The 14,928-nt window shown below is 35.6% G+C and overlaps 1 protein-coding gene across 12 annotated transcripts in view; it reads left to right on the forward strand.

Moving 5' to 3' along the window:
* LOC132905501 (uncharacterized) overlaps window positions 1–14,928 on the forward strand; it is a 75,058-nt gene that overhangs the window by 8,882 nt on the left and 51,248 nt on the right. For 11 of the 12 annotated variants that reach the window (XR_009657808.1, XR_009657809.1, XM_060956838.1 and 8 more), the window contains exons 3-5: window positions 5,046–5,207; window positions 10,722–11,229; window positions 12,007–14,898. Coding sequence is in view for 10 of the 12 variants with exons in the window: in XM_060956838.1 (XP_060812821.1) it covers window positions 5,046–5,207; window positions 10,722–11,229; window positions 12,007–14,898 (3,562 nt within the window). In the remaining 2 variants the exon portion in view is untranslated. Of the gene's footprint in view, window positions 1–5,045; window positions 5,208–10,721; window positions 11,230–12,006; window positions 14,899–14,928 lie in introns of those variants that run through there. The other variant, XM_060956844.1, reaches the window with a different exon arrangement.

Raw genomic sequence — 14,928 nt, forward strand, 5'->3', positions numbered from 1 at the left:
CGGATTATTCACGTCCGTTGCCCAGCTGCGGAACGAACTGCGGCAACAGGCGTCTGCAACAGGTGGTTCTCTTTTCCATCGTGTTGTATAGCTCAACGTACCTCTGCATTTTACACTTGTGCAAGACAAATTGCACGTTCCCGTAGGACGATTTGTTCTCACAATGGTCATTACGTCTAATCTGTTCGTTTTACACGAGGAAAGAAAAGAAAAGGAAATGCGTAGGTTAACCTCTGTTTAAAAATATTCGTGTTCTCAATATTATTGAGACACGCGTTAGATTTGTTTTTCCGTGTAATGTTTGGTTCACACAAATTGAGATTGCTACATGATATTATTATTACATGGTCATTTAATTTAGGAAAAAAATAACGTTTGCCATGTTTTCTATTTTTTATTTGCTATTTATTTTGCTATTTATTTTTATTTGCTATTGTTTGTGGTAGAAATTAAGAAGTTAGAGAAATGGTGGTAGAACCTTGTAATTCTCAATCTTGTACGCTTTTTGTACTTGTGAATTTATGATAGAATTTAAATTTAGACGATGTCTCATATGATAATGTGGATGACACACAAATTTTTAACTAGAAAATTTTTTACGTGGAAATATAAATCGTAGACTTGGGAAGCATCTTAATTATAAAATATCTTTCATTAGTCGTCGCAATTGCGAATATGTGTACATTGTTTTAACAAAGTAATTTTTTTGTCTAGGAAAAGATTATTTTGCAATACGTAAGATTGGAAAACAGGAGTTTTGTTAACAATTCACATATTATGTAGTTCTTCCGATTAGTTATTATTTTATAACCTACAGATCTCGAATGCTTCCGTTAAGAGATAATTATTATATCAGGAATATGTTTCATAAGTTGAAAAACAGGTTTATATGTGGAGCTCAAATAAACAGTATTGCATTCATAAAATCTTGAATTAAAACATGATTGAATATATACGTCACCGCGATCCAAGCTTAATTATCGATCACATAATCGTTTCTTTGGAAAAATCGGATGGATGATTTACAAAATATCACAGGAAAACAATATTCTTCAATGCAACATTTCTTCGTTATTTAGCAATTGATTGGATCAATCTATGCACAGTACATACGTACAACAAATACAGTATAGGGCAGAGTAGTGTAATATCGACTGCGCTAAATCTTTTTGGTGTATTTTGGGCTACAAGTTGTATGTTGGTACAAGTTGTATGAAATTTAAGAAATGAGTTTGCAGTACAAATGGAACTTAATAAAAGGAGGAAAATTAATTTTGTGAAATTCAATAATAAGGATTGATAATTTGCAAGAGAAAAAGTGTAATTTATGGGAAATGAAAAATAATTGTCGGATACCAATTATTTAATTTATAGGTATTCGATCTAAATGATCAATATTGTAAAAAAAAAGGACATTTAGATTTACAATACACACTTTTATTCAAATGTTAGGTAATTATTTACAAAGCAGTCAATATTTCAATTCAAAGTCAATATTATCATAAAAGATATAACTTAGAAAACACGAAGCTGCCACCCCGCTGGGGGTAGCCACCCACATGCTATATTTATTTTATTTTATTTTTTTTATTTACCAATGAGATATAACACTTTACCAAATGTCCTTCAGGACAAATTGTAAAAACCAAAATAAAAAAAAAAAGAAAAGTCAATATTACACAAAAGATATAACCTAGCAAACACGAAGATGGCACCCCGCTGGGAGTAGCCACCCACATGCTATATTTTTATTTTTCTTTTTTTTCTTTTTTTTTCTTTCCTATATTTCTTTCCTAATCACTAAGATATAATACTTTACCAAATGTCCCTCTGGACAAATTGTAAAAACCAAAATATAATAAAAAAAAAAGTCAATATTGTGCACAACTTTTCCCTGTACGTGTTACCGTCGTTCAGCTTTAGTTTCTGAGATACTCGCAAAAATCTTTACTTCAATTTATTATTCATTACGATTATTATTCATTTACGATTACACTTCGTTCTGCAATAGACGGGCGGATGCCTCAAGGCGACCGCACTTTTATTCCATAATCCAGCCGAACTCATTTTCGATAATCATTTCCAATTTTCATATGAAAGAAAAATCAATGGCTTAGGTTTTTATTTCCGAACTATGTTACATAAGATTCTTATGTCCATTTATTTATTCAAATAAAAGTAATTATTAATGTCTGGTAAAAAACAGCTGGAACTAATTTTAGTCAGTACTGTAATCCGGTCGGTACCGCATGACTCTCTCCTATATGTACATTGTACATAATATTACCTATATAAATTACCTATATAAATATAGCGCGTTTGTACTATTTATTAGGTACATATAATATTCAACATATATATGTATAAATATGTTGCATTTACGTATTTTGTATTTATATAATGTTCAATTAATCATTTTAATTGCTTAAATAATATTGATTGCTTATAACTAAATAATTTTAATTATATCATTGCATATATTCATAAACATTATTCGTATTTCAATGCACAGTTTTAATTATCAGTTTTATTTGTTTTTTGTCATGTAATTTTGTTTATAATATAAGAAAAAGTTGACTAATATGTTAGTTACTTCTAAGTACATTCCAAATTCTGGTACGGAACGATCACTAACTTTGTAGTATATAAAATATTGAAAAGCCAAAAACCGTGCTTCTAATATACAAATACTGTATAAAATGACATTAGTATATTATTATTATTAGTATAGTTATAGTATATTTATATGTATAATAATATATTATATACAATTTGTATAAAATATAGCATATATAATATGTTTATTATATAGTTATTAATGTAATATAGATTTATGATATATACATATAAAATATAATAATGGTTATAACAATGAATTTTTTAAAATTTGTAATGAAGTTTTAATTTCTGCAGCTTTTTCTTTTATTTGTCTATAATACCTATACAAAATTATGACTTTATCCTAAACATAATATAATATGTACAATTTGTATAAAATATAGCATATATAATATGTTTATTATATAGTTATTAATGTAATATAAATTTATGATATATACATATAAAATATAATAATGAATATAACAATGAATTTTTTAAAATTTGTAATGAAGTTTTAATTTCTGTAGCTTTTTCTTTTATTTGTCTATAATACCTATACAAAATTATGACTTTGTCCTAAACAATGGTTAAAAAACTAAAAGTGATAAACAAACAGAGTTGCATGATATAGTAAAAAATTCTGTTATTTCACGATATGACTTTATTTATCTATATACATATGTCGTAGAAGAATAAAATTAATTGAACTATGTAAATTGCAAATATTGCTCTTTAATTTAGAAATTTATTTACATTCGTATTTAAAATTAAATTTTACTTATACCAAAGTATGTACAACAAACTTTTAGTATCTGCCTAATTTTCTAAAATAATAGGATTTTCATTAGTTTGTTATTTACAATCTGCATGGTAGCGATTAGTGGCTTCGCTGAGTTTACGAATATTTGTGAGAATCCAAAAGATGAAAGCATTGAATAACGAAAACGTTATAAGCGATCCAGGGATGTAATAGTTCATAATAAACCAGGTTATTCACATAGTCAAAATATTATGATACAAGTGCAAGGACGAAATTTCACGTTGCTTCTCGCCGAACACGAATACATCTGTTTCGACGTAATCAATAAATTGCAAACACAATATACACCATGCTATGGTCGTCCTCTGAAACAAAAAATTATTTCTTATAATATAGAATATAATATAAATGTTATAGTATATATAGTAATACCCCAGGACACTGCAGTAGCAAGTTAAGGATTAAATTTCCCATAAATACATAAACAATTTAGTTATAACTCACTAATTAGATACGATACACATAAATTAAAATAGGATATCATATTTCTTTCGATTTTCGAGTATATTTCATTTCACCTTTAATCTGTGCAAAATGAAAAATGTTGAAATTGAGTATAGCGTAGCTAAAGAAGAATAATCTGTGAAGAAGAACAATCTATTTGACATAATTTGAAAAATATTGTAAAATCTAATGAACATGTGCAAAGAGTACGCTGCCTTATCGTTCATGCAATTTAGACATCGTAGAACGAAATGCAGTAGATATGCAGATGTGAGGACGAGCATGGTTGGTACAAGATTTTATAGAAAAAGGCAACCATTTGATTCTATCTGTAAAATTTTTCTCCGACAATGAATTTTCCTAATCTGATGAAGTCCATGTCATTTTCTAACTAACCAGCTGATTGTTTGAGAACATTCAGGTTACCATTTTTAGCTCTTTGATAATAATTTGAATTCACAATGTTCGTTGCGATAAACAATCTCGCAAGTAGAAAACGACTGCGCAAAAGTTTAATAGAAACCGCGATAAGACACGTTCTATTCTATATACATAGACAAATATACGTGAACTGTATGACGATATTTCATAAAAATATGTAACTACGTATTATTCAAACACAGATCGTTAGAATTGATTAAAAAGTGATTAACCTGGATGCATTAGAAACTGTGAGAAATTGGATACATGTCACTTAAATTTCAGAGATTTCGAGGGAGAGAAAGGGAGAGAATCAGACAGACAGGCAGACAGGATGCATTTGTATTAATCGAAAAATTTATGTTCAAGTTTGTTATAAAAAATGATAAGGTACACGAATTATATCTCAATTAAAGATACTTGATTTTCAATGTAAAAAAGCGAATTTTTCATTTTCTATGCAGCATTTGAGATCTTAAATCTGTAATACAATTGTTGGGCCTCATTAATATGCTAATTTTCATAGTAGCTTCTTCATCAAAAATGAATTTTACATTCTCATTACAGTTACGCTTTTAATATTCATAGTTTATCAAAAAATATTTGTGTACATTGTACATTGTATATAGTTCACTGCTTCTTGCCTTTAGTAGCTTCATTCGAGGTATTTTCGTTTCTATTGTCATGTTTGTCTTTTATTCTGCTAAGCTAATTAAAATCATATTTTTGTTATTAAAACATACGTTGCTTTGATTTCTAGACACAGTGCTAGTGCAGCAAGTGGACTTTCTAGAAACTATTCTAGAGGAAACATCCGACGATCTACAAAGCGATTCCGATCGAAGTGGAACTACATATTGGGTGGGCTCAGACTCTGAAACCGAAAGCGTGATACATATACGGGCGAAGCAGAGATTGGCTGGTAAGAAATAACACACGTCGTATTAAATATAATATATTCCTCCAACTGATGTGTCTGCCATGTATTGTCTAACGATAAGTCTAAAAATACTAGAATTTTTGGATTACGTCGTCGAATATCAATTTGGCAACTAGTCCGAACATGGCGACTGCATATCATTTGTCTCGTTACCTCTTAATGAGGAAGTTTTACAGCAGAATTCTAATAAAACGATCCATTTTACATCATTTCTTTAATAGAAGTATTTTGTTTTCCTTCTGTTTATAATTTTTGCTTTTAATCTGTGTATTTTGCTATATTATGAGGAATGCATTCAACAATTAATTGTCAATTTGCACTGGCTCGATTATTTATGCAATCCGAATTCAGCTATTTTTAATAACTAATCATCGTGTACGTCACGTTGTTGTTCGTTATGTTATACAGTTAGACCACAGCGGAAGTTATTGACTTGATTTATTGAATGATAGCAATTGACTGACTTATTGTTCATCGAACAATTGTTACTTAGTTGTGTAGAATTGAATATATTGGTAGACATTGTTACTTAGATTATTCAGTTGAGCGTCGACATTGAACTTTATCACCCGGTTAAGAATAAGATTTATTAGTCTCAGAGTAAATAGTATTGTTCAGTTATCGGAACAGTATATTTTTCTTCTTTGAAGAGAAAAGGTTTACAAAAGGATAGGAAAGCATAGATTTGGAAAATTAACAAAGAAATGGAACGTAGTGGCGATAGGCGAAGGAATGTCTTTTCGATGATTTTCCTTTCTTTAGGTATAGCATTGTATCGCTGATACATGATAAAACATAGACCATTAGATAAATGAAAGAATGTTTTTTGTTTCAAAGCATACGGCATATATAAGTATGTATTTTGTGAAATCTCATTCTCTCATTACTCGGTACTCGAGTTGGTAAACATTGTTCTCCGGAAGTTCACTTTCTCTTTTCAGTATGAGCCTACAATTCATTGATTCTTGGAGAATGAAACCGTACCGTTCGTAACTGATTCAAAGACAGTTATATCTCATGACCCATTTCTCTTGTATATCTAATTGCAAACATTTATCATAAATGCATTTGTTTCATATTTCCTGCGAAACAAATATTGTATAAATAGATTTCAGTTTAGATTACAGAAAATATTACATACACAGTTTATTGCTGTTATAAGAAAGGTATAATATTTATTTTTATCCTTTTGTTTCCTTGCAGGAATTAGTTCTTTAATTTGTACATATGATAGATGACAGAAGGAACAAAATCTCGAGAATTATTAATTTTATATCATTAAAGTAATATAATACTAGTAATTGGTATTGACGGAAAAATATTTCTTATTTCATTCCACAATATCAAAGTTTGCTTATTAAGTTAGTTGAATTTTCGATATTCTAATTATTACACCTTCAGTACTATCGATGCATACGTTGCATCATTTTAATTGTAAATAATGCTGCTGACGTAAATACACTTAAATTTCTCCTAACACGGTGTTCCGGAGGCATGGCTTCGACATAAGAGAGAACGAATTAATATGTTACAAGATTACTATACTACATTTTTGTTTTGTACAAGTTATATTTTATATATTATTGTATAAAGTATAAAGTTATATTTTTGGAGAAGTAAATATTTCTTTTTTTTTTTTGGATAGTATTCTCTGTTTTATAACAATTCTTTGGTTCGCTAATATATGGTAGTAAATACCGCTAACAATTTCCGCGAATTTAATTTTTGCAATTTCTATTTTTAATTAAATTAGATTAAAATATTTTGTGAGAAATGTTGCATTTCAAAACATTATTGTTAATGCAAATTAATATTTTTGTTACCCCTTACTAATTTTTATGAATGAAAGACTTGACTGTAATTAGAAACTACACGCTAGTTTATCTATAATATAGCAATAGAATCTAACGATATAATCCTAATTATGGTATAACGTCATTGATACAACAACAACTACTGCTATTTACAACAATGAAACGTGACATAATTGATCAGACTATCTAAAAGCAAAAATGCGAAAGGAAGATTAGGAAAAGATGTAAAGACTGCGTGATCGAAGTGATACAAGATATAAGAGACTTATTTGTAAGTTCTAAACTCTTGATATCGAACAAAGAAATACTACAATTGAATTAATAAAAATTGGTATGTATAAATACAGGCATAAAGTATTCTCGCAAGGATCTTTTAATACGTTGCCACATGTTTTCTGCAGTAGTTGTCAACTTAAAAATGATTTCCTCGATATGGTTGTTTCGTGGCATTTCTTATATTACCCCCTACACTTTAGATGTTGCCTGTTATTAAACACGTTTTATCGTTCTTCGAACTCGATTTAAGGTTATTCTCGGAGCGGATTCCTTTGGCTATACGACCGTTGTAACGTATCGGTATGCCCGGTTGTCATTCCTCAGGCGTCATGTAATTTCTTGCAACAGCGGTCGTTCGTTAAATTTGAAACGATTTTTCATCCATGTTCAATCGATGGAGAATCATCGATAGAATCTTGTTGCAAATTATTTTACAGTGAATCGCACTCAGCATAAAAGAAACGTGAATGTTCGATTTTGATTCGTGTATCTTTACATGTAATTAGGTAATTGCATTTCAAACAATTAATGGTCTACATTACGACGTCCATTTACAACGTTTATTTACAATGTCTCCGCTATTATCCTTTTCACACCAGCACCGTTAAGTGTATTATTAGAAGCTGAAAGGTTCATAGAAACGTTCGTTGTGAAACTATTAATCGTTCTTACTAATTACATGTTATATATGTATACGTATTTATGCAGTATCGCTGCAAGTAAATGTGGATTTAAAGTAAAACATTAATATTTTGATACCACTAACATACATATTTATTGTATATATACTTTCTTATTGTTTTCTATAATAGAAAATTTTTATTTTCAATACATATCTCACAGAATTTTTTAATGTAAATACCGATAAATTTCTCATTTTCCATTTTTGCCAGCGTCTCAGGCTTGAACAAAAATTATGATAAATGTATTTATTATACCATTATTACAAATAGAGTTCTTTTTCTATTTGATGGTAAGATCAGTTGATGTCTACGATTCTACGCATGATTCTCTTCCGCTCCATCTAATATTAGATCACCTTCAATGTGATTCATATAGGATTACCATGAACTAGTCGTTGAATTCCACGTGCATGCAATCATGCAAAAATAAACCGATAGGACAATGCGTCGTAGAGTAAATTCAATTGCTACAGTACGACCTGTAAAGAATTCCAAGCCGACTGACGCTGACGAGATGAGATTCGATCAGATACCGAAATACACGTGCAAAAGCGACTCGTTGCGTTTATCCTCTTAGATTCCTGGAAATCTTCGTAAACAATACTCCAAACTAAATTGGAATTTATCAACATGCGCATAAATTTACTACGTTATATTAATAGTAAATTTTGTATTTTTTAAATATCGTCTACATTCGTTACTAATAATTCGCTGCTGGAATCACAATCAACATGTTTGTTTTATTTATATTTACCATTAAACTAATTTTATATAAGCTGTTCATAATTCGACTTAGCATTTTCATATTTTCGTAATCAATAATTTTTTATAAAATAAAGATCATTTACGACATCAAATGTCACAGATTTCTTCCTTATGACCTGTACGAGATAAACCATCAGGCATCTGTTTTGAGTTTGAGGATCACTGCAATCTCCGTTGCTTAGGCTATTCTGCATTCACTTGTGTAAAGAAGTTTGTCGGGTATCAGGGATATTTTGGTCGATACTTAAGCTTCAGTAATTGTTAGCGATACTTTCAAAGCAATCGATGTCTTACGAAAGGTATTGAAAAAATCAAAATTGACATCCATACTTGTCAAATCTTATGAAACTAACTGTACAAGTACCGTTAGTGTTATTTCGGTACGAAAATTTTAATCGATGAAATATAGTTAACAAACGAAACTAGATCATTTTCCTCCACATAATCGGTGATTATTGTCGGTTATTATTGGCGATTAGAAATACGATGAGAAGGATGGTAGTGTGAGAATTCTCTGGTTTGCGGTCTGGTTTATAAAGTCGAGTCACGGAAGTAGGTCTTCGACGAGAGGAGCCGGCCAATCGTCGCGTTCGTGTCGCTTTTACATGCTGCATCGGCGGACAGTCCTGTGTCGCAGCCAGGAAGTCGTGGTTCGTTCAACCGGAAGCAACGTTTACACGGTCACCGGTTGTCGACTTCGTGACCGTCTACCGACACGTGATCGACGACACGAGTCTTCGATAACGGCTCGTTAATCGGTAAACGACACGTTTCACGACGTGATCCATTCGATCGCGACACTATCGCCGGCGATCGTCCCCTTAATACCCTGAATTTGCATTTTTATCACCATCGTCATGACTTTTGCACTGGAAATCAATTAGCTACAACGTCGATAGCGTATTGCTCTATTAATCGAGAAATTTGGTTTTATCGACAGAGGGAGATCAAGACTTAAGTTTTGTTCGGATTAGCCGAGTCATTTGAATTCAAGCAACTTTAAGTCATTTTTATCAATATGAACCTATAATTTACTTAGCTCGAAGCATCATGCGAAGAATTAAAAAATTTGATAAAGATGGTTTACACTGTGAGCTTTTTAACTGTTTCATTAGGAGTCCGGTTAGTTAAGTTTAAACGACTTTAAGTGAGATAACTTGAATTGTATGAACACAAACTTGAAGTTAAATTAGTTGAATCGATTAAAATTTAAGTACGTTATCTAGTTTGAACGAAATTTGAAAGAAACAACGTAGCGAATTAAGAAAAAATATTAGAAATATTAGAAAATATTAGAAAAAATGTAAAATAGATATAAGGTGGCTTCAAAAGATGTCAGATTTAATTACGCATGTCTTTGCGGTTTTTACGATCGTTAATAAGCACACGCAATTAAACGTAATTATGCCACGGACTTTTCTATGTAGGATAGAGCTCAGGGCATATTGTCTCGAGCGAAAACGCAAATAGCAGCTTGAAATGTGTACTACAAGGTTGCGTTTGCTATAGTTCTCTGTTCTGTATGTTTAACACGCTTGAATTTCATTTTTCCAAATTCATTTTTTAATACAGTAATTTTTTTAAATACAGTACAATTATGTTTGTTCCGATTTTATAAATCTAGTCTCTGAAGCTCGCTTATTTCTTTAACAAGTGACAATAGTAAATTTTATTTTTGATTAGCTTTTTATTTTTTTTATTACTCTTGGTAAGAAACAACTTCATTAATTCCATTTCACTGTCATCGTAACATTTTGCAAAACACGAATGCAAATTGGATCTTTTCAAAAATAGTCGCTCGAATGTCGAAAAGTAGAATCAGATCAGACCATCGTCTCGCTTTTATTTTCTCGATATCGAAGCGATTCGATTATTACATAGACGCATCGCGAGTACATTACAACTTTTCCCTCGGTATGTCGTTGAACGTTTCGTGTTTGTTGATGATTTCTCGGAAGACGAGAGGCTGGATGGGAGCGGAAGCGAATGCAATTCCGTGGTTCCGAAGAAGAGGCGTCGAAAACACAATGGTAACAACGATCGAGAACACCAGGCTATCTTCGACGATTACCCACCATCACCGAGGTCATCGAGGTCGTCCGCCTCCTCAAGGTCTAGCTCTCTATTGCAATTCGAATCCTTAGAAAGGACCTGTGCCACACTGTCGCCGTCCAGTTACAGCTTCGATTCGCTGGAGTATCCTAATCGATCAAACGCCTCTCATCCTGAGAACACGTCGCCAGACAGCCTCGAGCAGGACTATGACAAGGTTTTACCAAACGGTTTTGGAAACGTCGTAGATCACTTTTCCAGAATTAGACCTTATCGTAGCTTCGAAAGTCTGGACACATGTCAAAAGGAAGAGGAGTTTGGTTCTGGTGGTCTCACCAATGGATTCACACCTTTGTACCTGAAACGAAACATGGACCTGTCGAGAACACGTAGCAATGGCTACCACCGACCAAGGTAACGTAAATATACTTTATTTAACTTGGCAAGCGGTCGGAGTTTCCTTCATGCTACGGTACAGCCTTTGTTGTTTGAATTAATAGGAAATTATGACTATTTATATTTGTGTAGGAGATTTTCCGAACAGCAGAATATTCGTGTTTCGTTATAACGATTAGTTTGTATTTTATAAAATACATTTATTAGAAAAAATTTTTAACTCCATTTATTGGAACAAAATTAAATGAAATTCAAAGTTTCATACAGTCAGGGTATAGATCATTTTCATAATACCGATCCCATTATTCTGTAAGTCTATCTTCTGACTATTCCAATGCTTTATTATCTAAAAAGTCAACAAATTCGACAAGGGTGTTTTTGTTACGAGGCCCTCGATCGACTTGGATTCGTTTCGCGATTGTCGAGCTGTGGTCGTAGGTTTTCCTTGGCAACGACTTTCGGCAGCTTGCTACATGACCCTCATTTATCCACCAAGTTTCCGCAATCACGACCCTTAATAGATTTCCTTGACTTTTACTTTTAATTCGAGGAAGATCCAAAATCACGCTCGTGGATGTTTCATCCTGATTATCTCATTGTGTGACCACAACTCCATTAGAAAAAATAAATTAGGAAAAAAAAAGATACGTTGATATCGAAATCTTGTTACCGTTCTGTCAGTTAAAAAAGAATTTGAATATTTCATTTTTCATTTTTCTCCATAGAATCGAACAACTTTCATAAACACTTAAGTCGAAGAGACTCGATGTAGTTGGATTTTTTCACACGATTCAGGGACTTTTGGCACGAGGACGAAGAGTACGAAGAAGACGTTGGCGACGAGGACCTCGACGAAGAAGATCGTATGCTAAACGACGATCGATCCGGGGCGGAGCTCGAGGATCGACTGATGGTGTTTGGCGATTCCGCGTGCAACTATGCGACGTCGCTGGATTATCGGAATACGATCGACCTACGAGAGATCGGTGTGGAGTCAAAAAGGGACGCACTGTTGGACCTGAAATCTGGCCAAACGGCTGTGTCGAGTTCCTTTCGCCTGCTGCAGACTAGATTAAATATAGCCGGCAATATGGCGCACGGCCGTAACAACATGGTCGCCGATCATCATCATTACCACCATCATCAGCTGCAGCAGCAGCTCCACAGTTACGAGCAGCATGAGCAGCACCAGCGTCAAGGGTGGAGCAACGAGGAGTGCTTTAATTTTAGATTCACGGATAAATCTCAAAGCGCGCCCAGTCTGCCTAGTAGCGTCACCGAGTCCGCACACGGTCCCCATTCGTTGGCCGCGTACGCATCCTCGTCCAGAGCGACCTTCTACGTATCCACGTCGAATTTGTTCGAGAATTATACAAGGGTAGCCAGCGTGCCCGTCGATTTGAATCTCTGCGGCGTCTACACGACGCACGATGATACACGCTACTCTCCAGTGAATCTGCACGAGCATCACGAAATGGCGGAAGTCTCGGTTGTTCAAAGTAAGAAGCGATTGGAAAACAACGAGGAAATTCGACAGAACGGAGGCGAGGAGAGTGGACAAGCGAAGAACTCGTTATCGAGCTCGGTGAGGACGCAAGCCTCGCAGAACGCAATGGTAGATGGCGAGATGGACCGCGAGAAAGCGGAAGAAGAGCCGAAGGAAGACGAGGAATGCGTAGGAGAGCACTGTTCAAAGCCACGAGAGATGAATCAAGTACCTTCGACGGTGAAGACGCAAGATCCGGGCAACTGTATACTCGATATGGCGATTGCTATGGAGAACGACATCGATTCGGTTGATGCAGCGATCAAGCAGTTGAAGCGCGAGGCCGTGGAAGTTACCTCGAATAACACCAACACGTTATCTGGTATCGATGGTATTCAGAGAACCCCTTCCGGTAGACAGCGACCGTGGAAGGTAAAGAACAACGCGAGCTACGAGTTGGCTCAGCAATTCGAAATCGACGAGAGAAGTTTCCGATCGAATAAATATCGTAAGGAGGTTGGTAACGATGGTGAAAAATCGCTGAAAAGTGGACGAAAACGAGTGTCAAATAACGCTAGTTACGAGCTGGCCCAACAGTGTGACTACATCAAGGCTCTCCAGTCTTCCAAAAGTGGATTCAAGCGGATGGATGCGTGCGACGAGTTGGAGGAATCGATTTCAGGACGATCCTCGCTGCTCAGAGTTTCCGATTTGGTGCAACAAATGAGTAGTAGCTCGACATCGAATCTACCGAGCTACAGCGAGCCGTATTTGGATACCAGGAAATATTCAAAGTCCGCGGAAAATATTTCCACGCAGTTCTCGATAGCTCCGTTCACCAGGATTCCGATCAATCAGCTGGGCCAGCGGCTCAAAAAACAGCAAGAGGAAACGCTTTTCGGCCAGATAAAAAAAAACTCGGATCCATTTTCGGTTTATGGAGGCGATTCTAACGGCCGTGTTTTAGTAGACGACGAAATAGATTTACCCTGCTTGGAAACCAAACCCGTAGGAACTTCCAGCCTGGAGAGGGGCGTACAACGCGAGGAAACAAGCGTCCAGAAACCTCAGAAACCTTTAACCCCGGAACGTGAAAATGTTGATTCAAACGCTTCCTATAAAACCGCGACTGCGGACGCGATTTCGAAGGACACGGATCAAGATGCAGCGAACGAGACGAGCTGTTCGAAAAGGTCGTTCATCGGTGATTTCTATCCGGAAAAGATCGTGCGGTTGCAGCAACAGGAGGAGGACCGTTATGCGGATTATCGGCCAGTGGAAGACGTTCGTGCGGTCGAACTCGAAATCGACGAAAGTGGAGGCAAAAACGAAAGTTCTTCGATGATTCGATCATCATCGATTTCGTCGTGCAACGGTAGAAACAATGGAGAATTGTTGTGGAGAGTCATAGTGGAAAAGCAGGCGGCGGAAAAGGATGCTCCTGTGAAGAAGTGTACGAAGGAGAAAGAGGTGGAGGAGGAGAAGTTGCAGTACAAAGTGGAGAAGAACGAGAGAGAGCAAAAGAAGGAGGAGAAGGAGGCAACGGAAGCAGCGAGGGGACACACTGTCCACGGTGTTCATTGCCCCCCACCCAACGGTAGCAGCAACAGCGACGGCCTGGAACTCGGTGAACGGAGTGGGAATCCAGCGGTGGCCGTGGCAGTTGATACGAATCATCGCGGTGTTCGCGACAAACGTCACGAGGAGAACGCGGCGGCAACAACTGTGCCGGTTAGCGTAGACGACAGGCACGACGGCCACGCGACTATGTCGGCCACGACGACCACAACGACACCGCGTCCGTTCGTCGCTGCACCCATCGTCAAAAACGAGCCATCGGCGGCGAGATTCCAGCGGAACATGGTCGTCGATGCGTCGTCCGCGACCACGGTGAAGGAAGAGCGGAAAAAAGGTGGTCTCGGTGGATTTCTCCAACGATTCTCGAGGCTTCGGTTCAGTGGTAGATCGAAAGTGCCGCGATCCGAGGTGCAGAAGAAAAGTGATACGATCGGCCAAGTGAATCGCGCGAAGGTGACCGAGGAGAAGGTTAAAAAGGAGCCGGACTATATTATCATACCGTTGCATCCTACCGAAGAGGAAAGGCAGAAACAAGACCAGAACACAGCTGCGGAGAGCAGAATAGACACCACCGGCAATGAAAGAATTGTCGCCGACGTTCAACGAAGTTCCTCCGTTATAAGGTGAGTGTTTCGTCTACCTTTTTCAAAAAT

The sequence above is a fragment of the Bombus pascuorum genome, chromosome 3 (assembly GCF_905332965.1).
Source record: "Bombus pascuorum chromosome 3, iyBomPasc1.1, whole genome shotgun sequence".
Taxonomy (NCBI): Eukaryota; Metazoa; Arthropoda; class Insecta; order Hymenoptera; family Apidae; genus Bombus; species Bombus pascuorum.